This window comes from Colossoma macropomum, unplaced genomic scaffold (genome assembly GCF_904425465.1).
Source record: "Colossoma macropomum unplaced genomic scaffold, Colossoma_macropomum, whole genome shotgun sequence".
In the NCBI taxonomy this organism is placed as follows: Eukaryota; Metazoa; Chordata; class Actinopteri; order Characiformes; family Serrasalmidae; genus Colossoma; species Colossoma macropomum.
The window spans coordinates 55,908,269-55,936,003 of record NW_023494792.1 but is presented as its reverse complement, the minus strand read 5'-3'; the positions used below and the strand labels follow the sequence as shown (position 1 = coordinate 55,936,003).

The 27,735-nt window shown below is 40.8% G+C and overlaps 2 protein-coding genes across 4 annotated transcripts in view; both read left to right on the top strand.

The window, feature by feature from the left end:
- The window catches only part of ipo8 (importin 8), a 41,088-nt gene extending 25,807 nt beyond the window's left edge, over positions 1-15,281 (top strand). For 2 of the 3 annotated variants that reach the window (XM_036577626.1, XM_036577625.1), the window contains exons 22-25: positions 868-1,073; positions 5,222-5,446; positions 9,527-9,656; positions 12,471-13,646. In XM_036577626.1, the coding sequence (XP_036433519.1) occupies positions 868-1,073; positions 5,222-5,446; positions 9,527-9,656; position 12,471 (562 nt within the window). In that variant the 3' untranslated portion in view covers positions 12,472-13,646. The other variant, XR_005007560.1, reaches the window with a different exon arrangement.
- Positions 15,282-20,172: 4,891 nt separating this feature from the next.
- The window catches only part of tmtc1 (transmembrane O-mannosyltransferase targeting cadherins 1), an 80,858-nt gene continuing 73,295 nt past the window's right edge, over positions 20,173-27,735 (top strand). The window contains exon 1 of the mRNA XM_036577623.1: positions 20,173-20,352. Within this exon, the coding sequence (XP_036433516.1) occupies positions 20,297-20,352 (56 nt within the window). The 5' untranslated portion in view covers positions 20,173-20,296. The remainder of the gene's footprint in view (positions 20,353-27,735) is intronic.

Below are 27,735 nucleotides of genomic sequence, written 5' to 3'. Positions count from 1 at the left end.
CTGTTTTCGTCCGTTATTATTGACAGTATTTGCCTGTCCAGTGAGGTTTTTAGACCTGGTATGGCCGTAGTACAAGGGGTCGGCAACACGCAGCTTTGTAACTGCCCTGTTTTTAGTTAAACTAAAATAAATACTAAAATAATTCTAACAGTTATAACAATAACTCCAGTGTTTAAGACCATTTAATGTAGAACTGCTAATTCACTCTTTAACCCTGAAGGTTGGTGTGCAGACTGCTGGTCACCATAGCAACACAGACAATCTCGCCTAGCTAGTAGCTAACGAAAAAGGTGAAGGGAAAGATTTAGAACGAACATCGATAATTTAGAGACGAATTGACTTATTTGCACTTATAATCACTCCGGCTGGTTTCCTGATACGTTTAATCTGCAATGAGAAACTGTCAAACACTAAAAAGTCATGAAGCTTCTCGTCCTTCTTGTTTGAATTTTCCCATTCCCCCTTAAACGGTGCAGCAGGTTGAGCGGGAAAGTTCAAACAAGAAGCTGGCGAACGAGAAACTGACTTCAGCCTCGTAAAAAGCCGAACACTGAGAGACATTTTACAAGAAACTGTTCTACTTTTGGAAAAGTTTCCTGCCAGAGATGCGAGAAAAGCAACTATAGCTGAGCTAAAGCTTAAAGCAGAGCAAAGTAAGTCTGTGTTTTTGTTCATATCATATTTTTATCCTATACTAGAACATTAGCATATACTGAGACATACTTACAGCCAAGATGGTAAAATGGATATAAAATGTTGTGGCTCTCAAGATGGTTTGGTTTTGTTAAAAGGACAAAATGGCTCTTCTTAACATTTGGGCTGCCGACCCCTGGCCTAGTGTAATGTCTGTGGTGTTTCTTTGTGCAGGCTGCACGACCGTAAGATGTGCATCATCGGCCTGAGTCTGCTCATGGAGCTGTCTAGCAGGCCGGCCGTTTTGGAAGGAGTGGCCAGTCAGATCATCCCCTCCATCCTGCTCCTTTTCTTGGGCCTCAAACACATCTATGCCTCCCGGGTCCTAAACAAGCCCGAGCCGCTCTCCAGGGTGCAGGGCACCGACGAGGATGAGAACGGTAAGAGGCCGGCGTGGATTCAGCCTTTGCTGTGGTTTCCATCTGTATCACAGGGCTCTCAGCTGGAGGGAGATAGTCCTATATGAGTTTGTGTTTCCGCTTCTCTGCCACACCTGATTCAGCTCATGTAGGGCTCGATAAGCTGATGTGTTGAATCAGGTGTGGAAAACGCTGTACCATGCGGAGCTTTTGCCCTCTAGAGCTGGAGCTGTGTATGTGTGGATTACTGCATTGGTTTCAGTGCTTTTAATGCTTTGTGTTCTGTTTTTGTTGTTGTTAGGGCTGTGAAACAATTAAAATAAGTAATAAGTCATCTCAGTCATATTCTTTTGTGTAGTTAATTTATCTTATTTGCTCAAATGTGACCCTAACAAAGTTTTTCCCCCCTATTAAAGGTCTCATATTCTACATTTTTCTTCTTTTTTTTTTTCTTCTGAGGTCCACTTACAATGTTCATGTGGTTTTATGAACACTCTTAAAAAAAAGATGGTTCTTTAAGGGTCCTTTAGTAAAGACAATGGAATATTTTGAATATACTCAACAAACCATTTGTGAGCTCAAAGGGTTCTTTGCATGGTGAAATGGTTTTTCAGATTGATGGAGAATGTATTGTATATGGTTCTATATAGAACCGGTTTTAAGTGTTCTATATAGCACCAAAACCGGTTCCTCTCTTGTTATGACATCATAATTAATTTCTACACGGGCATTTTCCAAGCAGTTTTTATCCCTTAGAATTAAACAGGCTGTTTTTGTTACTGTGCCTTTAAAGCTGTTTTCATATCTAGTTTTTTTGCTAAACTTCACACTAGAGGTTGGATTTTTATGACATTGTATCTTTTTCATGTGATTCGGTCGGTTTCGCACTGCAATGGCTGAAGTGCAGCAGATTAAACTTGTGGGTGTTTGTTTATTTGTCAGAAACTTTGCAGGAACACAAGTGCTCTGTTACGCTCACATTTGCCTCCATTAGCGCTAAAAAAACTCCCATCTTTGAGTGAAAATGGAGGCGCTTAATGTCTACGTGTATGACAGTCATGGCAATAATAATGAAACTTTATTGAAATCTGCTTTTTTATGTTTGGTTTGTCAAATTGAATGTAACAACCAGGTGGCTGAGACACAATCCATGTGTTAAGGCATTAATTATGGGCATTACTTTGCTTTTATTTTATCACTCCTGTGCCATTATTAGCAGCAGCTTGTGCTGCAAGAGTATTATGAGCATCTATCAGTCGGACGTTAGAACAGGCAGATTATGTGGACAGTTTGGTGCTCCTAGAAGAAGAGGAAGGCATGCACTAGTGTTGAATTCCCTTGTTTAGTGTGGACCGTCACAAAGATGCGTTCCCAACAGCAGCGAACTGAACCGGGGTTCATTTGCTCTACTTAATTGTGAACCAAGACCCATGAATTTTGGTGGACCAAAGTTCAGTTGTTTAGTGCACACTCAGATGCAGGTGGAGTGTTCACATCTGTCAAAATGGACCGAACTAAAGAAAAAAGTAGGTCCGTACCAAACAATGGAGGTGTGAAGCACCCCAAGACTAATGTATGTACACAGACTCTGTTCTGATTGGCCGCCCTATATTGTGCCTCATAAAAAAAGTCCTCAGAGCTGGAACGCTCCCTATAACTTCAGCATGAATGGGGGGCTAAACTGCTGTAGACTGAATAACTGGATGCGTGTAAACGCCAATATTTTTGTGACATCATGAAAACAGTGAATTCAAAATGAGCCATTTTTGCAGCTCAGTTTCCATATGTGGACTATGGACTGGGGACTGAATGGTACATTTAGGCTACGTTTACACAGCAGGTAAAAGTGGCCCAAATCGGATTTTCTCACCAAATCCAATTTTTTGGTTTGGCTGTTCACAATATCTTTTAAATGTGACCTGTATGCGACATCAGTCTGAACAGATCAGCTCCTAAACTGACCCACATGTGCAAAAGAAGAACAGAGCTTCACGCGGCTCATCCAGAGGTAAACAATCATGACTATGAACGAACCCCAGTTGCTCCTGGAGGATTCAGCTTCATCTTCTCCAACATCACAGGAGCCATCATGAAGTTCCAAAGCCTGACAGCTGAGCTCGTCACCCAGAATGTGTTCGAGCTCACTGTAAAAAAGGCACGTTATTCGGACACGGTCTCTTCTTTGGTTCGCATCCTCCGATTCTTTAAACTTTGCTTTCAGACTTTCCTTTGGCACTGCAGCCTCAGCCTCCTACGACCATGTTCAGTAATTTCTTTCAAAATCTCTTTGAACAGAAGTGCCTTCTAATTCAGCCTAAATGTTTGAGGTCTCAGCTGTGCAGAATGATGACGAATGTCGAGTTGGATAGATGTAAAAGTCATGAATTCCGATCTGGCTGTTGCATTGCTGCATATCGGATTTCAGTACCACATATGAAAGCGTCTCAAATCGTAATTGAAAATGTGAGATTCAATGTGTTTTTGCTGTTCACACTGACACACAGACACACATCTTTGCCTCAAGATCGGATTTGGGCCACTTTTACCTGCTGTGAAAACGTATCCTAAGAAACGTTATGTTTGTATGTTTATGTATCACATCAGACTCATTCTTATTAAAAATGCAAGGGATGTTTTCCATGAAATGGGCCCTTTAATAATTTATTGCTTCAGCACTGTGTTAATGAATTATCTTCGACACCACCAGTTATTATTGTTATTAAAACATTACTATTTTTTTCAGAATTTCCGAAGGTGCTGTAGTTTCTGGCTAAACCTCTGCATATTTCTTTCTCTCCAGTCACAGCAGTACTCAGTCCACTGGTTTATCATCACCACCTCTAAAACCTGAGGCATCAGGCAGCTGACTGAAATAAATGGGAGTTAATTACACTGCATTTCCCTACAACCCCCTCTAGCTTTCCAATGTTCTTGTGTAGCCAAGTGTACAGACGTACTTTTAAGGCGGTCACAGATGCCCAGAAGTGTTTTTCCAAGCTGAAATTCCTCATCTCATTTACCTGTATCCCTCTCTAGCCACGCCAACCCAAATTTCAGCTTCAGTTAGTTGCTATGCGGCCTTTTTCCATGCTCACTAATAGCATTGTGTGCAAAGACAGCAGGAGTGAATTGCACAGCTCTACTTTTGGAAAACAATAACCACTCTGTGCTACAGTTAAGCAGTAAAACACGAGAGGGATTGTGTTATCGCAAATAACATCATGGCTCTGATTTGGTCGCGGGCACGATAACACACGACCTCGAGTGCTCCATTGTTTTTATACAACAGTTAAATAAATAAAGTATGAAATTAATAAACTGGGCCGTGAACGTCTCATTTAATATGTTTTAATGTTAGCAATTCCTTCCACCAAATTATAGTTCCTTAACAAGCAGCTTGTTGCTACGTCAGAGTAACGAGCTCCGCTCACTCGCTGCACAGCCGGCAGTTCGTTCTCCAGCTCCTTACACCAAATTCCCAAACTGTCATCACCACTGAGCAGCTTTTCAGTCGGCAGCTGTGACAGAAGAACAGCTAAACAACCTGGAATCAGCCAGAAATGAACTGAATACCATTCACCAAACTAAATGGGCAGTAAGATGCTTTACAGACCGGCTGGAACAAAACAACATAAATATTGATCTGGCAAAAAATTACAAAACTGAGCTAAACTTGATATTGCGGCAGTTTTATGGCTCAGTCTGATTTGGTCAGACTCTGAAGACGAAACAACACGTCTGGCGAATGGTATTTGGTTAATTTCTGGCTGATTCCAGGTTGTTTCTGTCACAGCTGCCGACTGAAAAGCTGCTCAGTGGTGATGACAGTTTGGGAATTTAGTGCAGTCTCATCTTCAGAGTCTGACCAAATCGGCTGTCGGTCAAATGTGATCTTAAAAGTGTCCATTTTCTGTTCGTGCAAAGTAAGAAGTAGCAATGTTCAAATGGCTTCAGCGTCTCCTACAGCTGTCAAAGTCGTCGCTTAGCAACGGCATCTCAGCAGAGTGATAAAGTGTTTGTTAAACCCGTGATGTTATGGCGAAATAACAGCACACGTGGCCAGAACTAACTGTTGTATAATGTAGGTATAATAGATATGACTGCATATTTTCTGTGTGGGATGACTGTAAAATAGGTTATAGAATCTACTGGGATGTTTGATTTCTCAGAGGAGATTCCAAGTGATGAGGATGAGGTGGGAGAGAAGAGTTCCAGCATGCAGCCAGCCAGTGCTTCCAGTGGCAATGACAACGAAGATGAAGATGATGACGACGACGATGATGATTACTGGGGGGACGAAGGTCTGGAGGGCACCGCCTTGGAGGAATACAGCACACCACTGGACTACGATAACGGAGAGGACGAGTATCAGTTCTTTTCTGCTTCCCTGCTTCGTAAGTGCTAGTGTTTGTTTGTTTGTTTGTTTGTTTGTTTCCCCCTAAACATTCCATTCAAATTTGCACTGTTTTCGCTTTGTCCCAAGTGAAGTCAGCCCACTAAGATTTACCATAGTATTTGGTGTCTGAAGTTTGCATCTTTAGTTTCTTCCACTAGAACTACAAGGCTAATGTAGCTAACAAGTGATTGAAGCTGGACAATAGTGTGGGATGGGTGAAAACAACAGGAGCCACAATGAAGCCTGACTTTTTGTCCCTGTTTTGTCAGTTTTTATCGACGCCGGTGTGTCATACAGTGTCAGAAACCACATTAGCACATTTGCATAACAAAATGATGCAGTTTGAAGATGTGTGATAATTTAGATGTGCAGTTTGCACAATTCTGGTTGGCGTTTAAGCTCCCATTACTTGTTAGCTACATTAGCCTCATAGCTTCAGTGTCTTGACTGATCGACTATGTTTGTAAGTTTGTAAATTGTGTATTTATTTTTATTTTTGCCAAACAATTGCTTACTTACAGTGCACAAAAGTAGTCTTAAAACACACTCAATAACAATTTTTTGTTTATTTCAAACTTTCCAAGCTAAGCGTAGCATTTATTTATTCATATCCGTCAAAAAAAGTCACAGCAACCAGCAAGATCACCTTTAAAAACATGAAGGTGCATTAGGTGTACTTTTGATTAGGCCTACTTTTACAAATAGCAATAGCATCAGCTCAAGTGTACATGGCTTGGGAATGGACGTGACATCGCGCTGCATTATGGGATCGTTCCGCCATATTGGCAGGGTTTGTACTTTGTTTACATGCTGTGAGAGCTTCAAGAGAGATGCTGTTATTGTGTTTTTTCAGGCTTGTCATGTTTTGTAATAAATCAAATGAAAGGGGAGTGTATCTTAACCAGCTCCAGAGGGATGTCAAACAACTAATATAATATTAAAATTAGCCTTTTTGACCATCTGGATCCACGCAAACTCCCAAACAGCCAGTGGAGTGATGATCTAGACATGCTAACGTTACCTGGTCTCCCGTTTACAGACTTTCCTACCTGGTGTGTGGCGTAAGTGCCTGTTCCTTCATGTAGGTCAGAATTTTCAAGTCACTTGAAGCCCGTATATGTTTACAAAAGGTTTTTGCCCTCAGCCACTTTGTTAACTTACTGAAGTATTTCAGCTGCTGCAGATTTAACTCCGGTACTGCTGTATTTCACTCAGCCATGAGCAGACATTAACATTCTTCACTCAGCCGCTAGCGTATTTAACCAGTGAGGATTCATACAGTCTTTGATTTAACTTAGTTGTTGGTGTATTACCCATCAAGCTTCCTCAGGCACAATAACAATATGATTCTAGTGATGTGCAGTGTGTATGCAGTGTGTATGCTGATGCAGTGTTCACAAGGCAATTACAGATGTCTGGATATATTTTCTATAAATATTTAAAAAATCTAGACTCAAAGATAACAAAATAAATAAAAACAATAAATTATTTTATTTGATCTTTGTTTAACCTGGGTAATCACACTGAGATTAAAAATCTCTTTTGCAAGAGAGCCCTGGCCAAGAAGGCAGCACGCACAACAATCAACGAAGAATCACCAACAAACCACAACCGCAACCAACAAAACCAAATCTGTGTCAAAACCAAATTAAAAACAAAAACAAACACAATGATACGGTTCTTCTTAAAATCACTTGAGAAATAAACTGCTCTAATTTCAAATGTTTTTGCAGATCATTAAGATGGAGCAACATAACTAAAAGCTGTCTCACCATATTCAGACCGTACTATCAGAACATCCAGCTGAATATAACTATTAGAACGTAACTGGTACCGAGACTTATTTGTTGGTGTGAATGCAGACAAATATGAAGGAAGCTGATCGGTAATCGCTTTGTAGACAAAAAATATCCCATAAATTTGTCTTCACACTGAAAGTGAAGGCCAACCAACCATTTCGTAAAGTTCACAGTGATGAGTTGAATGTTATTAATCTTAGTGCAGAATGATAAACGGAGTCCAGTGAGTGCAACGTTGTCTTTGAAGTATGTCTATAAAAATATCACCATAATCTAAAATAGGTAAAAAAGTAGCTTCAACTGGTTTTTGTCGTGCCTGTTGAGTAAAAACTGTTAATAAAATCTTCAACTTTAACTTCTTTATCAGTTGTTCTACATGCAATTAAAAAGACAGATTAACATCTAATATAAAATCCAAATATTCATAAGTTGGTACAGCAATCTGACATTTTCATAGCCGACATTACCTGTTGACATTCCGCTGATGGAATGTCAACTGTGTGGCTGTGGGATGCTTCTTTTGGGTTTTGCAAATAATAACTATACAGTGATGTATTTGGAGAGTATTTAAATAGCATGATGAGTATAAATCAGTACTCTGTCAGGCAGAGAGCAGTAACATAGCGCTCTGTTGATGTTTAGGTCTTTCAGCTTGGTTCCTAAAAACAAGCAAACCACCCAGAGGTAAACTAGCCTGTAGTTTACTGTAATTAACATCTGGAATTGTTGTTTTAGTTATGAAAAGGACACACGCAGTCAGTGTGCAGTATTGGGGTGTGCACTATATCAAGTATTTTGATCTCCTCTGAAGCAGCGTTAGCGTAACCACAAAATAATGCAGTGCTCTTACAAAAACGGCCTGTCATGACAATCCCTGGTTATGCTGGCAAACTCTAAATGAACTCTGAAGGTACCGTCTGTTCCAGGGGTGGGAATTGGAAGAGGATCTAAAGACTGAAGAATCATCCCTGGATTGTAGCTCACCTGTTCAACCGCTAAAGGTTGAAAGTCTTGAATTTTGACTAATGCAGCTCTGAGTAAAGCAAGTGAAAGTACTCAAACATTAGTGCGACAAACATTGCTGTCTTTCCTTTACGTTGGTTAGTATTTGGTCATTTTTTTAGGTTAGGATTTTGTTGTGTGGCCCCTATTTCAATGGCGGCATGAAGTCTTCTAGGCATGGAGTGCAACTGATACCTAACCAGGCTGGATTTTCTCTTTTGGATGGTCAGAGTGTGGCAGGTTTTGAACACTTCAGGTCTCTTTCCACCATTTTAGCACATTTTTCACACTTGATGTTGGAATTTTCAATGTATTCCTGATCTTTTTCAGACTCATTTTTCATACCGAGCCAATGAGTGCGTTTACATGCACTTAATAATCTGATACCTGCAGAAAATCAGACGTGACGTAAAAGTAATGTAAAACTCAAACTTCATGCTTCAAGCTGCAGCTGTTTTTTTTTTTTTGTTTTTTTTTAACATCGCGTCACTTCACCTGAAAATATGAACATACATCATCTAGAAGATGAAGAATATTTAAACCCTTCATTTCGACAAGTAGTTGTCACGGCAACCCTGCTTGCTTATTTCCGGTACTGCGGTCTGTTTTCACACCTGCACAGACTGAGAAATCTGAAAGAAATCAGAGTAAGAGTTTACATGCACTGAGAAATCTGATTACTGAGCTAAAATCCAGCTCTATTTATCAGATTTCTTAATCAGATTCCTAGACTTTACTCCGATCTAAGAAGTCAGAGTGTGCTGTTTACGTGACCATTTTGAATAATCAGATAACTACAGATTATGATCGGATTATTGAGTGCATGTAAACACCCTCAGTTTTAAATTTAGATATAGAGATTTTACTCATTACATTTTGAGTCAAGTGTTGGACGTCTGCATTCCAGTAGCAGCAGTGGAGAACATTTGAACATGATGCGTGTGCATTTGGATTGATTTATTTATTTATTTATTTAAAAAGGGTACTTATGTGAAAGTTTTCTAGTTTGCTGTTGTGCAAATATATTACGGTATAGCTGAAATGATGTATTTTAAACAGGGTAAAACACAATAATACATAAATAATTAATTCTTAAATTCTTTAACACATGGAGGTGTCCCAAGTCTACTACTGTGCACTGTAACTAATAAAAATCAACTGTTACTCCACGTCGCTCAGTGTGCTCTCACTCCAAACTGAATACAGTAATGTTCTTCTTAGCGCTGCTGTTGTGCTGTGTTGCAGTAAATAAGTGTCAGCACTGTGTGGCTTTACAGGAGTGCAGAGCTCAGATGTGAGCTGGTATCAGTCTCTGACACAGTGTCTGAGTGACGATCAGAAGAAACAGCTGCAGGAGATCTACAGCCTGGCCCAGCAGAGGAGGAGTGCAGCAGGCAAAGGCCTGTGGTGAGCAGCTGTCTGTGTTTAACCCTTTAAGGTCAATGCAAAAAAGAGGCGATTTAATCAGTTTAACTGTTTAATCAGTTTTTTTTTCCGTTAATAACGTAATGTCTTAATCAGTAGCGACACGAGGACTGCCGGTTTAGATGGGCACAACAAGGTAGCCAGTGGGCAGAACCTTGAATTTTACTCTTGTGGACGAGGGGGATATACACTTAGCAAACGCCTCGTGATTATGTGTTAAACTGGGACTTTGATTATCAAAAATGGAATTTTAAATATTGCCTGTTTAGCAAATGCATTTTCATTTGTGTCCAACGTTTTAGCACTGAAAGTAAATTTTAGCGGTATTTTGTGTTGGTCAGTGAAAAAATTGTACTGGGCCCCATCATACCACTGCCATGGGTCTCAATGCTGCTGTTGCATTCATTTAATATGTAAAGAATATGATCTCCATATTATTCTGGTTGTAACCTTTTAAGACTTTTTAGAACAAGAAATCATGCAAATGGAAACTCGGGTTAAACCAATCGATAATAAGCGCTTATTGAGCTGCGTTCCGTTCTGAGAGTGATTACTAGCTTTCATTTGATATTAGAATAGTTAGAATAGTCATGTGATCATCTTAAACTTTGTCTCTAACCACCTCCGCACAGCCTGCAACTGCTTTATTTGATTTTACTTAACTTTTAATATGATTTTTGGTAAGTTTTAGCTGTGTCTTTATTTATTTATTAGTACTTCATTAATTCTTTTATTTTTTTTTTTTTATTATTGTCTATTTATTTTTCTTACATCTTCTATTTCTTTTATTTCATTAATATACATTTTTATTTATTTTTATCTGATCTGTTACTTGTTAAGTTACTATCCTATAATTTTAATGGTTTATTGATGTAACGGTTTATTGGTAACTTCCTATTATTAAAGTAAACTATTATTTTTATTACTTTATTATAACATTTTAATTTTTTTGAATCCCTCAAAGTATTCCGTGTTTAAATAAAGGTTGATTGATTGACAGCTGTATCGTCAGTCAACAATTTACCTATCACGATCATCAGTCAAGTTGGATGATGTAAATGTCTGAACACAAAAGGAATTATATTTTTCTCACAGCCTGAGTTTTCATTCATTTGTAGTGTTAGTCCATGTCCTGAATCAGTCCTGACGGTTGCCTGGCTTCAGAACATTCTGTAGCAGCTCGACATTGATCTTTCTTTTCCTTATCCCTGGTTGTGCTTGTTGATAAAGCCGTGCTGCAGCCTGCTTCGCACAGAGTCATTAAAAACATAAACGATCCTGCGTAGCTACAGTAACAGTAGCCTATGCTACTTCGCATGGTTCAGCTTCAGCCCTGTTATTTTAACAATAAGCTGTAAACCTAAATTTATCAAAACTACAGCAGAAATTACCAAACCATACCAAGAACGAAGTTCCTAACCAGAAAGCATGTTTATTTCCTGCAGTTTAACCCTTAGAAACCTAAAATTTCTGGGAATTTTTTTTGGGACAATTACAATTCTAAAGTATTTACATGTGACAGTCACACATACTTTATGTTGTTATTTTCAGGAGACCCTGAGCTACTCAGATATGCCATTATTTGACATGTAAATGTTAACAGAAATATGAGATCTTTATGAATTTGGATCATTTCTGATCAAAAATGTACCTAGCACCTGCAAATTTATTTATTTTTTTATTATTATAGAGATCTTGAAAACAAGTGCAGTTGTAGTTATCCTTTCAGGAATTGTTAGTCTGGAGTGTCGTTGAGCTGAAAGTGCAACAATTTTGATGGTGATTAATTCTGTTGGTTATTATGAGTAAAAATAAACAATTAGCATAAGGCGGACCTGTTTTTTATTGATCTTCTGTCCTCTTGGATTCATGCTGAGTGCTGAAACTCTGATGCACAGCAAGAAAGGCTTTATTTTTAATGACAAATTGAGTTGCATATTTAATATCAGATATTTTTAATACTCTAAATCAATGTAAACTGAAAGCCTTTTGTTTATAATATGAAGTCTAAAAGCAGAGATGTAATATAACAGTAGTGAGTGGGGTTTGGGGTGATTTTGGAGCTGGATTTCTGGCTGATTGATGGTCACAGGTGGATGAAAACACTGGATGGTGAGGACAGAGTCTGATGATGATCTGATGTGTGAATCATGTCGCTGCTTTAACCCTTTGTTGGAATATGAAGGCCAAACAGCAGAGCAATAATATCAGGATTTTAGGTGATTGTCCGAGTCGAATTACTCACTGATGCTGATGTCACAGCTCAATGATGTCAGACGTGCTCGTTAGTGGCGGGTCTGCTGAATGTCCTGATATGTGGATCATGTTTGTATCTTAAACCATTGTGAAGTTATGAAAGCTAGAAGTGACCTACCGTTATGCCCGCAAATTGCGGTCTCCGGGTTAAGCAGGGCAGGGCAGGTAACTAGTTGCCGTGCTGAAATAGGTTATTTGAGAAAGGTTTTTTTTTTGCATTGTATCGTTGTTCAGCAATGGCTTAGCGGTGCGATCATCCAATGATGTATAGCACACAATATCCTACTGGCAGTGCCCTCTGTGGCACTAGGTGGCGCTAGGGAGCTGGCCGCTGACCCATTGCTTCTGTCTTCACATTTACGACACATAACTGTAGTTTAGTTTTCTATTAAATACCACAAATGATGTGCTGGAAGCTGTGCTGCTTTTGTAAATGTAGCTCCAGCAGTGTTATATAAATGTTCCTGCTGAGTTTGAAGGTTAACATGAGTTCAGGTGATTTTTTTTCTTTTTTTTTCCTTCTTCTTTTTCCTCTGCCAGAGATCTGTACTGTTCCGTGTGGGAGGTGCAGTGGTAGGACGGAGAAAAGACTGTGGGTTTGGATCTGCAACGGTTTCAACCCTGGAACTGATCTCCACTTTACATGGATGCACCTGAGCAAGAACCTCCACTGGAGAGAGAGAGAGAGAGAGAAAGAGAGAGAAAGAGAGAGAGAAAGAGAAAGAGAGAGAGAGAGAAAGAGAGCCATTTCAACCAAGACGAGAGGGGATTTTGGGGAGGGAGGGGGGAACGAGCCAGGACCCGAAGCAGCCTGTCCGGATCCAGAACCCTAGAAGGACCACTGAGACACTTAATCGTCTGGATAGAGAGGCCTTGTGCCAGTGAGGCTGAAGAGGTTGCTCTGGGTCTGCCACAGCCTGAATGAGTCACAAATGCAGTATTGGCGTGTGAGTGAGAAACAGCCATGCCTGTGTGTGTGTGTGAGTGTGTGTGTGTGTGTGTGTGTGTGAGTGTGTGTGTGTGTGTGTGTGTGTGTGTGTGTGTGTGTGTGTGTGTGTGCGCGCTTGCGTGCAAGTGTGTGTGAGCAACTAAATCTCTTTCCATATTTAAGAAAATGAGAATGATGAAGTGCTGCAGGGGGAAACATGAAAAGACAAGCTCTCATTGGACATGAGTGATGCAGATTCAAAGAAAGGGTTTCACACTAGTTAAATCCATGTGCATCCTAAAAAATATAAACAATAACTAGACGTGTCACAGTCCTGAAATTTTAGCTGACAATTAGCATATCAGTAATTATTATGAACAGTGTAGTCTCTCTTGGTTAACTGTACTGAAGTGCAAGCTTAAGGTGGCCAAATGGGTTGATAAGCTATCTTGCTTTCCAGCTTTTGATGCTTTCAGACAACCGAAACAGATTGAGCTCAAATAAACAAACATCTCTCACTGTCGCCCTCTGCAGGTATTACTAACAAACATCAGATAAACAAACATTACTCACCACCGCCCTCTACAGGTGTTATTAACATCAGATAAGCCAATTTTAGTCACACCACCCTCTAAATTTGTTAACATCAAATAAACGTTAATACATGCTTGTTAACATTGCTAACCGCTGCCCTCTAAAGGTGTTAACAAATATCAAATAAACAAACGTTACTCACCGCCGCCCTCTAAAGGTGTTAACAAACATCAAATAAACAAACGTTACTCACCGCCGCCCTCTAAAGGTGCTATTAACAAACATCAAATAAACAAACGTTACTCGTCGTCGCCCTCTAAAGATATTATTAACAAACAATAAATAATAAATATTACTCACTGCTGCCCTCTAAAGGCGTTAACAAACATCAAATGAGCAGACGTTACTCACTGCTGCCCTATACAGCTGTTCTTAACATCAAATACACCAATTTGTCACACCGACCTCTAAATTTAACACCAAATAAACATGTTAATCAACTCTTGTTAACATATAACAAATATTAAACACCGTCGCCCTGTAAAGACATTAATAACAAACATTAAATAAACATTACTCACTGCTGCCCTCTAAAGCTGTCATTAACAAACATCAAATAAAATTTACTCACCACCGGCCTCTACAGGTGCTACTGACATCAAATAAACCAAATTGTCACACTGCCCTCTAAATTTGTTAACGTCGAATAAAAATGTTAATAAACGCTTGTTAACATTACTCACTGCTGCCCTCTAAAGCTGTTATTAACAAACATTTAAATAACAAATATTAAACACGGTCGCCCTCTAAAAACATTAATAACAAACATTAAATAAATAAACATTACTCACTGCTGCCCTCTAAAGGCTATATTAACAAACATCACATAACAGACATTAACGCAGCTGATGACAACACACCTAATTCACACCCAGTTTGATGGAATGTAAGCTTATGATTGTGAAAGCTTACATTTGTCAGCTTAAACGATGGCAGTTATCTGAGATGACAGCAGTCAGATGGTTATGTAGAAATCGAGACAGGCCTGACCGTGACTATTTTTGCTCGGGAAGTATTTGTTTACATTTTTGGTGATGCACATAATTACTTCACCTTAGCGACTCCTGGTGTGAAAGCCTTTCTTAGCGTATTGCTGATCCTCCTCTCCACCTCTTGCTGGTAGTCTTGGTTCAGAGTATGAAGAGAGGTGTGTAAAGCCCAGTGTACAAGAAAGACACAGACTGCTTCACGGGCGCAGAGACTAAGGAACAGACGCGGATACACACAGGCCGGTGGGGTTGACCGAGGTGGTCTGGGCTTTCAGTGTTTCATAGGTGTGTTCCTGTCTAGCTTGTGATATACACACTGGGAGGACTGTGCTCTATATTTGTTACATGTTTGTATGTTTTGATTTTGTTTTTGTAAAAGTTTTGAGAATTAACTTAAGTCATAAAAATTAGTCTAACACTACTTCTTGTCTCTCTTAGTCCTTTGTGTGTGACTGATGCTCATAATAACCAGAACTCTTTTGAGTAGCACTGCGATCCCACACAGCATTGATTCCAGGCATTCAGGAATCGAGAGTTGACTCAGGCTTTGGACTCGATTCCATACAGTGATGTTTGTCTGCACTCGCAAACATACCGAGTGAGATATTCTGCTGTCGCTGTCTAGACTTTCTGTATGGAAATGCAGCCTTTCACAATGTGCACATCAACAGTCCAGCTGTATTTTACTTTAGACAAAGCAGAAAACTAATGTAAAAATACTAGAAATAATGAAAAATTAGTTTAGAACCAAACAACACAGCCAGTGCCAAAACATCGACCCATTTGAAGGAGGCCAGAGAATCAGCTTAGTATAGGTGTAATGATTTCAATACATATTGATCAAAACTGTACTGCCATAATACCTCTTGGTCTCCCCTGAGAGACCTTCTTTTATCATCTTTCGTGGAGTGTAGGGATATGCATTGCATCTAATTTTGATTTTCAAGTGTCTACAAGAGTTAATGAACGGATATCCGGTTAACTGTGGGTAAGAAAGTGAAGTACCTCAGGCAAACTTAGCATAGGGCTGGACACTTAGGCTGTGTTCACAATAGCCCAATACATATTGCTCACATACTAATTGTGCCCAAAATAAGTATGTAGTATACAATATACAGATACCTGGATGATGTACTACGCTGGCCAAATATTTGAGTATGCAGCCAGAGCTATCTTCATGATATACTGCATCCCTAAATGCAACCAGGTCATTTCAGGAGGGCATAAGCACCATAAGCACTGATGTAACTGCCTGGCTTCCCGCCCAAACTGTGTAATAGCCCCAGATTTAGCTTTATATGGATACATAAATAATACCAAATAATGTATCCTGCTAATGCACCCCATCAGCTTTCTCTGCTAATTTAGAGGTGATTTGATGACTTCATCAATTTAATAAAGTTGGCTTACTGCATAGACAACATGGTTAAAACAGTAACTTACTAATGTTGGTTTAAGTGAAACAGTCCAAGCAGCCTCAGCTCAGGTGTGGAGTCACACTATTTATTATTGAGTCAAACTAGCTCACAGTAAAATGTGCAGAGATGTGTTCTCTTAGAGAACCTTTCACTTAGAACATTAACAAAACGTCATTTGATCAAGGACTTTCAAACTTTTGCACCCTGAAAACGACACACTTTAATGCACAATTAGTGTTTATTTACTGAATTTAATGTTTGGAAAAATATGTGGCGAATATAAAAGTTCTAGCACATTTTATATATATATTTTTTTTCCAGCAAATAAATACAAATTCTGCACCACATGTTTAAGTAAATAAATAAGTGTTAACTTATTAGAACATCAGCAAAACATGCCACTCAACCAGAGGTGCATACAACTGTATCATCTTTTGCTCACTGTCTGACTCTCTGTGTGATCTTTTAACATGTTAGCAAATGTCCATCACACTGACAGAGCACAGTGAATGAGCTAATCTCATATTAGCTTTACAGCCAGAACGTTTATTCTGTGGCTGCATTAAGAGTTATAGAATCATCTAAGAACTTTCACAAGGAACATAACTAGACTGGGTTTGCCCACCGCTGGGTATCATGGTCACTGCATATCTGGTTCCAGAGGTGGGCTGAGCTTCGTTCCTCTAGTTCATTGTGCATAAAGTCAACCCGAAATCAAAGTTGACCTTGTTAGTTGATGTTCCTGCTCAGGTTGAACACCATTCATCCTATCAAACCATTTCAAAGGAATTCTTGTTTCTCTGTAATCTTCCATCAAAATGTAAGTACTTTTGCTCACCTTTACGACGTTTTCTGATTTTATGTGTTCGTCACTGTGTAACGGCATGTGGGGAAAAATATATCAACCAATAATGTAGTGTTTTCTGACCGATCATCAAGAGAAAACACTCAGCTGACTCAGAGACCCTCCCTGATACAGTGTTTCACTCTGTAATACATCACAGCACAGAAGGAAAATGCATTTTGACTTTCAGTGTAATTTCACTGTAAAAGATGAGACGTCTGCTTAACTTAAAATGATATAGTAACTGATTACATTGGTTTTCTTGAGTTGACTCAACTTGAGGACACCAGAGTTCACACAACTCAAACTTCTTAGTCAAAAATTCTCTCAGCTACTGTTTCTAGGTCTGCATCTCAGTTAGATAAACTAAACTGAATCTGTATTTTTTTACTCAGTTTCTCCACTAGCTGGCGCTCCTTCTGTCACACAGTCCCATCTGGTATATTTTCCTCTTGAGCTTCTGGATATGGACAGCTGTGGTATTGCTGGGATTCAAACTCACAACCTCCTGATGTTGGGATGAATTATTAGACAGTTGCACCACATGAGACAACACCATGCTTTAAATTTAATACAACAAATATTTTCTCCAGTGTTTTAAACATTTGTAGACACAAAATCTGAGTTCTTCACGTTTTCCTATGTAGCACAAAACGGACTAAGCTGTCACACATCAGGAGGTTGTGAGTTTGAGCCCCATCAATGCCGTAGCCATCTGTAAGTGCTGGCTAGAGGGGAAGTTGAGTATAAAAAAAACAAGCTATTTTATTTAAATCACTGAGATGCAGAACTAAAACATTAAGAGAACTTTTGACTCAACTATGAAGTTTGAGTCGTGTGGACCTCAAGTTGAGTCAACTCAAGAAAAGCCATGAAATCGGTTACTATATCATTTTGAGTTGAGCTGACCTCCCATTTTTAACAGAGTTGGTAGATTTTAACTTTGGGCATTTTTTTTATGTACTTACACTAAGGTATATCACTCTTAAAAAAGAGGGTTCTTTAGGGTTCTATATAGCACCAAAAAGGGTTCTTCTATTGTTACAATGTCAAGTTTGTAACAACAGAAAAACCCTTTTCGAAAAGGTTCTACATAGAACCATCTACAGCACATTCTCCGTCAATGTGAAGAGCCCTTTCATGATGCAGAGAACACTTTAATCATGCAATGGGTTCTTTGAGTGTTCGTGGTGCTATATGGAACCGTTTACTAAAGAACCCTCGAAGAACCGTCTTTTTAGAGAGTGTACTTTTGAATTTATAATGACTTCAAGTATAATTTGCTTATTTGAGTGTTTCTATGTGTTTCTACTCAAATGTACTTTTGAATCATCCTAGTGTTTCACATTAATTCCTTCTTTAGGTTTAATGTCATTCTGCTTGGTTGGTGACGCTCTGGGCTGCTTTGCGGTTCTTCTCAATTCTCTACTGACCTCAGCACTCAGGAGTGTTTTTTTTCCTGAAGTTGGGTTTGGTAGCTGTTTTTACTCCTACTTGAGTCATTATTTTGTTGAAGTAGCTTTATTCTAGTGTAGTTTTTGGCTTCTCTATTTACCTCTCACAGGTTCTAGAAAAGAGCAAATCATGCAATTCTAAGACTTAACAACAGGGGGCGACACAATGTTCTCCTACCAACCTAAAACCTAAAAAAAGTTGGAGATTTCCAGAAAGCCAAAGGAATTTCACGGATTTTTCAGGAATCCTGCATAATTAAATGGCAAAGATGTAAACAAAGTCATTCAGAGTGGTTTGATGTGAAACGCCCCATTAGAGCTACTTACTGAGTCGGAATTGTTCAGTGGTGGTGATGGGAACCAGACGTCTGAAGAGATTAACACCTCTAAAAAACAGCTCTCTCACAGAAAACTGGTATTGGTATTGATCAGACACTGTTTAGAAAGTTTTGGCCTAATATGTAGAATATTACATGAAGACATGTAAATATGAAGAAATATGAAGACATACATGCAGGGTGTTGTGAGGCAAATTAGTCCCCAAAGAAAACTCATCTTTTTCTAGATTCACCACGTTTTTTATCAGTATCAACATTACATATAGAAACTCAGAAGACATGTGAGGCTCAGTGGTCATTTTGGCCATTAAATGGCGAATGGCCGTATCTGTGTGGTAGACATTCTGACCCCGGGTTCCTGTCACCCCCACTGTAAATTTCACCAAAACACTCTGACTTTGCTTGCATCACTGAATTATGCAGAAATTTGGAAAAATTGGTGGGGTACCCCTTTAACAAGCTCTCCTGGTTAGAGGATGCGACTCGCAATAATGACTATTTTTGTTTGCACAGGAAATTGTTTGATCAATGTTTATTGTCCCCCTGCAGACGGGCGCCGTGGTAACGCTCGGCGATCATTGTCTGGTCATATTTGAGGCTCAGCAATCATCGTCTGAAATATCGTACCGGTCCTTATTGATTTTCTGCCTCACTCCTCCCCGCCTCTCTCTCTCTCTCTCACTCTCTCTCTCTCACTCTCTCTCTCACTCTCTCTCTCTCTCTCTCTCTCTCTCTCTCTCTCTCTCTCTCTCTTTCTTCGTCCTTCTCTATCTCTCTTTCTTCCTCCTTCATCTCCCTCTTTTATCTCCCTCTTTCTTCCTCCTTCTCTATCTCTTTCTTCCTCCTTCTTTATCTCCCTTTCTTTGTCCTTCTCTATCTCTTTCTTCCTCCTTCATCTCTCTTCATCTTTCTTTCTTTCTTTCTCTCTCTCTTTCTTAGTCTCTCTCACTCTTTCCCTCCTTCACTATCCCTTTCTCCCATTCTTCTTCCTTCTGTATTCTTTCTTTCTTTCTTTCTTTCTTTCTTTCTGTAAGTCCCTCTGTCCCTCTCTCTTACTCCCTTTCTTCCTCCTTCTTCTTTCTCTATCCCTCCCCCTCTCTCCCTCATTCCCCTGCTCCACTATGCCTCTCTCTCCCTTCAGTACCCTCTCTCCCTTTCTATCTTTTTCTTCCTCTATCCTTCTCTCTCCCTCTGCCTTCCAAATTCAGAGCAGTTTTATTGTCATGACTGTCTAAAGAACAAAGCAAATAAACTAAAAGAAAGTATAGAATTAATTATAGTAATAATGATAATAATGATAGTGAAAATAAATAAATGAAGTAAATGAATAAAAATGATTCCTCCCTCTCTCTCTCTCTCTCTCTCTCTCTCTCTCTCTGCGCGCATGCGCGAGGAGGCGGTTTCTCTCCTCTTTCTGCTCTGCCATAGCTCTCCAGCTCTCAGTTGTGTCTCAGCGATCCTGCACGGCGCGTCTCTGCATCGCTCAGAAAACACACACAGTTAAAATGTCCGATGATGCTCGTCCGCTGTTCTCCCGCCTCAGGCGCTGCGCACGGAGGGTGACATGACCTCCAGCGGCAGGGGGCCGAGGGCGGCGCGGCCGCGCCTCTCCGCGCTGCCCAGGCCGGGCGCCAGGCTGCTGGGCTACGGCGCGCTGCTGGCGGCGTGCGCGCTCTGCTACCGCAACTCGCTGCGCGGGGAGTTCGTGCACGACGACGTGTGGGCCATCGTGAACAACCCGGACGTGAGACCGGGCTCGAGCCTGCGGAGCATCTTCACCAACGACTTCTGGGGGAAGAGAATGGCCGACAACACGAGCCACAAGTCCTACCGTCCGCTCTGCATCCTCACCTTCAAGTAAGTTCACTCTTCAGTCAGTCCCCCCGTCTCGAGCTCTCCCGCCCACCCTCTCTCTCTCTTTCTCTCTCCCTCTCTCTCTCTCTCTCTCTTTCTCTCTCTCAGTTCAGAATAGCTTTATTAACTTTAGACTGTGTAAAGTACAGGAGTGCCGAAGTATTATAACTGTAGTAATAACTATGTAACTAAACAAGTAATAACCACAGCAATGCCTGCAATCATAATAATAGTATTATTATGGTCCTTATCATAAATATAATTATACTAATTAACAAAATAATGATATATTTAGGATTTATAACATACATATGGTGTGTTGTGGTGGGGGTGTGGTGGGTCTCTCTCTCTCTCTCTCTCTCTCTCTCCCTCTCTCCCTCCCTCCCTTTACTTTCACTTCAGGGTTATGTATCGCTGTAAATCTGCGTGTTTGGACGAAACAGTGTCAGTTCAAGCTTCTCTCGAGAGCTGCCGAAAAAAGAAAGTGCATTTTTTCCTCAGTGTTTTTGTCAGGCAGCTCTTCGCTTCGTAGTTTTTCTCCACTTTCTGACTGGAAGTGTTATAACGGCGTTGTAAGCGTTTATACAGCGTTAAACTGAGCATTTAATGTGACTTTCCTCTCACAGATGCTTTCTAGTCGAAGGGAGAGTCGACCTGTGCGTGTTCTGCGTAGTTTTTTACGTAAATATCTTTAATACGTTGGCATTTTTCTGGTTGTACGGCTAACACTTGTTGCGCAGCAGTGATTTTAGCGCGTCTGAAGTTAAAGGGGACGTCCACCAATTTTTCAAAGTTCTGTATAATTACATAGTTGCCGTTCAGAGTGTTTTGGAGTGAAATGCTTCATTCTAGAGAAACTTGCCGAGTCAGAATTGTTCACATGGTGGTGATGGGAACCGGACGTCTAAGGAGTTTAATGCCTCTAAAAGTTTCCTCACAGAAAGTTAATACACGAAATGGTTATGAATACACAGCCTGATGTCTGAGATTGTTTTTATGGTAGTTTTGTGATAAAGTTTTGGTCTAAAACGTATTTTAATCCTTTTTTTTATCCATTCACAGTGGAGAGATACATGAAGGGTGTTCTAAGGCAAAACTTATTTTTAAGATTTACCATGATTTTATTATCATAAACATTACATAATTAAACTCAAAAGACGTCTGTAGGTCCACTGGTGGTTTTGGATAGTAAATAAAATGGCTGTATTTGAATTTGTGGACACCACGACCCCTGGTTCCTATCACCACCACTGTAAAGAGTCAGTAAGATTCTCTACAAATGTACCATTTCACATCAAACCGCTCTGAATGACTTCATCTCCACCATTAAATTATGCAGAAATTTTTAAAAATTGGTGGAATTCCACTTTAATCTGGGCTCCTTTTCTTCTTTGTGGCTTTATTCACAATTCACAGGTGCTCAAAAGTCAGTTCTGTGAACGTACTATATTGTAAGGTAAATGTGTTGTTGATTAGTGGATGTGTGTGTGTGTGTGTGTGTGTGTGTGCAGCTGTTAGCTATCGTGTTTACTGTTGAAACTCTGTTGGGACTGAAGGGCATCTGCGATTTCTGCATTATCTGATTATTCAAATGGTCATGTAAACAGCACACTCCATTTTCTTAGACCGGAGTAAGGTTTGGAAATCTGATTAAGAAATCCGATAAAGAGAGCTGGTTTTTAGCTCAGTAATCAGATTTCTCAGTGAATGTAAACTCTTACTCTGATTTCTTTCGGATTTCTCAGTCTGCACATGTGCGAATCAGACTGTACCGGAAATAAGCAAGCAGAAACCAACTACATGCTTGACAAAATGATAGATTTAAATATTCCTCATCTTCTAGATGATGTATGTATATATTTTCAGCTAAAGTGATGCAATGTTTTTAAAAAAGCCACGTCTTTTTCTGTGAGTTTATTAGCTGGTTGTAAAATCCGATTATTGTCCGACTCATGTAGATCCCATTATCTGATTTCCCAGGTGTGTTGATCGGATTACTGACAAAATCTGATTTTCTGCTCACGGTCACAGTTACTAATTCGAATTTGCTCCCACCAATGAATCAGATGTTCAGTTGATTGAACCAAATCGGTTCTGTAAATTGAATCAAACCTCACATCACTAATGCAGATGGAAGAATTGAACTGTGTAGCCTAATGCAGTTATCCCCATCCAGCACCCGTAGACCTGCTTTATCTATGTATAGACTGTCCATATCTTTAGCTTTTTGTTCAATTTGGTGTGGCCTCATCTTTAGTGTGATGCTCTGTATGTGAAGACTTCTCTCAGTGGGGTGAACATCCCATAGTCACACCTAGTCATGTCTGTAGTCCACTTAGGCTGTGTTCAGACTGCAGGTAAACCGGATTTGTTTCTCAGATCAGATCTTTTGAGTCGACTGTCCGCACTGTTATCTGCAAGCGATCAGCTCGGATTTATGTGTCCAGGCATCACCAGCCTATCTGCATGGGTTGCCATGGTAACGACATAGGCATCAGTAACTACGTAGCTATGCTGGTGATGCGGATTTCAAAAGCAGGTGCAGGAGAGATGGAGGGGCATCATCTTGCCCTCCAAACTCATAAGCATGAATCTTTGGTGCTCCCAGCACTTCTGTCACTCTGGATTTGACATTGTCGCTGTTTGTCGAGCTGCGAGTGGCGCTAAAGACACTTTGAAATCCGATCCCTAGGCCAGAGCGTCCACACTGAGATGCATCTGTTGAAATCAGATTGGAATTGCATTTCAAACCGCCTCTGAATGTGGGTGGATCTGAGTCGGCTTTTATGTATTTTTAGCTGTTCAGACTATCAAAACCCAATCTGGATACAATCTGGATATGCCGAAAACTGGATTTGGGCTGTCAGTGTGAATATAGCCTTACTGCATCGTACACAAGAATAAGACTCCTTGGGCTGCATCTTGGTATGCTTGGCCATTAAGAACTGGTCCACAGTGCTATTATATGCAAATCCATGTTGATCATGTTGACAAATTTGTTTCGGTCCTGCTCAGAGAAGCCTGCGTTAATCATTATGATGTGATCTCTGCAGTGAGATAAAGCAAAACGTAGCATTGTGCGTGCATCAAGATGAAAGGTTTCTGGTTCTGAGAGCAAAGTGCTCTGAAAGGCCAAAGCTCTCTCTGTCTCTATAGTGTGCTGCCTGAAAATGCTGAGCCAACCCGACATAGCCGGTGATTGTGCTGCGAGTTGGTTGACAAGTGACAGGTATTCATGCGTGCAGCCCGACGGGACGTGCTTGATTTTGTCAGCGTGATGCAGCCCTGTCCTTCAACCCTGTCATGTGGAAATGTCACCTATTCGCCCCCGTGTTTTGTCATATTGCAGTTGCGGGATGTGCTGTGATCACAGAATGGTAATTTGTCTGCATTGTGCAGCTGTGGTTATTATTTCAGCCACGTCTTATTTTCTGAAAGTCAAAAATAAGATTATATCAGTGTGTCTTTTTTTTTTGTCTCTCATGTACAGAGAGCATGCAGTAGAGCCATCTGACCAAACGCATAAAATGTGATGTTTTGATGTTTGATAAAGCTGTTGGGTATCATGGTAATGATAAGAGAAGCGAAAAATTATTACATTACCGTAATACAGATATATATATATATTCACTCGAAAGAGGCCCCGAATATTCTGTAATAACTCTCGCGAGGACGAAGCAATCTGTCCACAATGCGCTCCTTAGTACATGGAGCTTCAAACAAGCCTGGATGCCCCTGCATCAGAGCAATCAGGTAGGCGCCGGAAAGCCGTCGCAACGTTTAACCTCCATTTGCAACTTCCGGGTGTATACCCCCGTACCCCTTCACTCAGTCACTCATCAGGATGGTGCTGTACAGTATTGAGCAGCGCGTCAAGATATGTAGCGTATTTTTTGGTTCCGATTGCTTCAACCTAACTTGAGTTACAACAGAATATTTGGGGCCTCTTTCAAGTGAATCTCCCTGTGTATATATACTACTATTACAATAATAGTGATATACTATATATAATGCAGCGGGTTCGATTCCCTGGCTGGGTGACCAGGGTCCTTTCTGTGTGGAGTTTGCCTGTTCTCCCCGTATCTGTGTGGATTTCCTCCGGTTAATCTGGTTTCCTCCCACAGTCCGAAGACCTGCAGTCAGGTGATATACAGCGATATACAACAGTGATTACTAGATGTGCTAGTTTTTTTTCTGTGTAAACAGAAATTTAACTAACATCTCCTTTAAGCAAATAGCAGGCAAATTACAAAAGCCTTGTTCACTGTTATGCAGAATGAAAGTAATGAAATACATTTTTGTGCTTTCTGAGCTGAACGAGGACCAAGAAGCTGCTTTCCTAAAACTTTCTGAGAAAGGCGGGTCATCGGTAGGACTGTCCTGTGAAGGCTTCTCGTTTGTATTGCAAAATGCAAAACAGAGCAGTCTACCAGGGCAGCTTCGTCACGTCATCAGAAAAGAGTTGGCGCACATAATTTAATGGAGAAGATTCTGTTGACGTGGATGATAACCTGGCAACCAGTATGTTGATGCGAGTGATGTCAAATGTGGCACAAGAATGTGTTTAATTAACTGCTACCCTGCAAGCTGAAGACTGTTGAACTGACAGAAAGCAGGTGCGTTTCACACCCTGCGTTCAGTTTACACAGATGCGTGCGCAAAGGATTGTGGGTGACAGTAGGCCGCAAAGGATACTCCAGCAACGTTGTCGAAAAACTGTGAGAATGTAGGCCGCGTTTCTCGGCTGTGTTCGGAGGATCCTTCTGACTAGAACAGCCTTCAGTGACAAAGTCTAGAAATGCAGCCCCCCTGGACTAGAGGTGGGCGATATGGCAAAGATATCAAATCAATACTTCAAATAAAAATTCGTCAAGTAATTTTCACGATATGTGATACGCCACAATATTTCTTTTTTCTGAGATCTGATATGCTGGGTGTAACCTACACGACTACCCGACTACAGACTGGCAGCTGACTTGAAGTTGTAAAGAGAGTGCTTTGACCTCTGGATCCATAAATTATAAACATGATAACAGCTCTAATCTATCTGTGTTTTACACGCAGCTCCTCTGTCTCAGCGCTCCACTGTTCATACAGTGTTCATGCATGTCTGTTCGCCTCTTTCTCAGCCCTTTAGCTCTCTCTCGTGAACGTTTTGAGTCATAAATATCAAACGTTTGATAATATCGCAGGGCCTCTGATCACGTCAGAGCTTGACATTGACTCGTTTCTCGTCTCACGCTACCAGATCTTCTGCGCCATCAGTCGCATCCGATCGAGCTGCCGACCTGAAAAATCACTTCAGATTGTGAAAATTCAGCGCAAGGAGCAAATCGGGGTTAAATTAGGCAAGAAATTGTGTAATGTATTCCCAGCTTAAGTTGGAACAGGCAGAAAAAGGGCCAGTAATGCCACATTTAAAAAATACTATTGAAAACTATGAATACAATCATTTCTATTTAACACTGTGCTGCATTAATCTAATTAGCAGGACTAATTATTCTCTGTTTGTAATGAAACATGCAGCTGGGAAGTGATTAAGTACTGATAATATTAACGATATACTCAGAAAAGCGTATTGTTACATAGTTTATCACATTTAAGATAAATATCGTCACATTGCCCAGGGGTAACCTGGAACACAGCTATAGGGACACACTGCGCTTATGAAGCATCAGAAGCTATTTGACTGCTACTGACGCCCCCTGGTGAAAAATATGTAGCGTGCGAAGTGTGAGTGAGTTCTGTGAGGGGCTTCAGTCTAAAAACAGTCGGGATTCCCTTCCCTTTTTTTCAGTATACACCGATCAACACCTCCTTGTTTCTACGCTCATTGTCCATTTTATCAGCTCCACTTACTACATAGGTAGTTCTACAGTTACAGACTGTAGTCCATCTGTTTCTCTGCATACTTTGTTAGCCCCCTTTTACCCTGTTCTTCAGTGATCAGGACCCCCGTGGACCCTCACAGAGCAGGTACTATTTGGGTGATGGGTCATTCTCAGCACTGCAGTAACACTGATGTGGTGGTGGTGTGTTAGTGTGTGTTGCGCTGGTCTGAGTGGATCAGACAGAGCAGTGCTGCTGGAGTTTTTAAACACCTCAGTGTCACTGCTGGACTGAGAATAGTCCACCAACCAAAAATATCCAGCCAACAGCGTCCTGTGGGCAGCGTCCTGTGACCACTGATGAAGGACTAGAGGATGACCAACACAAGCTGTGCAGCAGCAGATGAGCTACCGTCTCTGACTTTACATCTACAAGGTGGACTGACAAGGTAGAAGTGTCTAATAGAGTGGACAGTGAGTGGACACAGTGTTTAAAAACTCCAGCAGCACTGCTGTGTCTGATCCACTCAGACCAGCACAACACACACTAACACACCACCACCACATCAGTGTTACTGCAGTGCTGAGAATGATCCACCACCAAAATAGTTCTGCTCTGTGAGGGTCCATGGGGGTCCTGACCACCGTGAAGAAATGCGACAAAATGCGATCCATTTTCTCTCACCATCTCCCTCACAAGCTTCGTGCCTCAACTGCAGAAAGGCGAGACCTTTTTGGTGACGTCACCACCCAGCCTCGTTAGGACTGCTCCATTTGTGTGACCAATAGGCTACTAAGGTGGAGTCTTCATAGGACAGTCCTACTGAGGACCCTCCCTACCTCGGCTGCAGCCTAGACTTTAGGTCGCAGCTTATGTTCTGTCATTGCACCCCTTAATGATGTGTTTATAGCAGAAACTCATATCCTGCCATAGACTAATATAATCTCTTCTTTGAGAAACTCACTAACTCACTTCTTTGTTTTTGCCAACCAGTGAAGGACAGTACAGGCCAGATATCCAGCAGGTCACATGCATCAGCTGTTCTTGTGGCTGTTCGTCTGCGTCTGCGGGCCTTGTCCCGTCTTCAAGCCTCTCTGCCCTGAAGCGTATCGGTTAATGGGCCGTGTTTGTTAGTGAGAGAGAGAGAAGTGCCCTTGTAAGTGTGGCGAGAGATGTGTGTGCGTACGTCTTCATGAGTGACCGAAGCCTAAGCCGTGTATAGAGCAGCGTGTCTGTGTGTCTGTGAGCTAAGTCATGTGTTTCAGATCCGCCTGGCTCGGCTCCTCGACTCTTTCATCTGGGCTTTGAGGCAGGTCTGACTCCAGCTTTAAGAAGCTTGCTCTTGTATTCTGCTCCGTTCCTCTGATGTGCAGGGAAGGAGAAATCACAGCTCCACCTGAATGCCAAGTAGAAGCTAGAACTCCAAAGAGCAGTATTGAGTAAATGTTTGTCCACTTTTCTGGCAGAAGTTTCATTTTTAAATGCACATATCTGCTGATGTTGATGTATTAACGTTTGTTGAATGTAGAAACTGGGATTAGATCTACCTGGATTAGC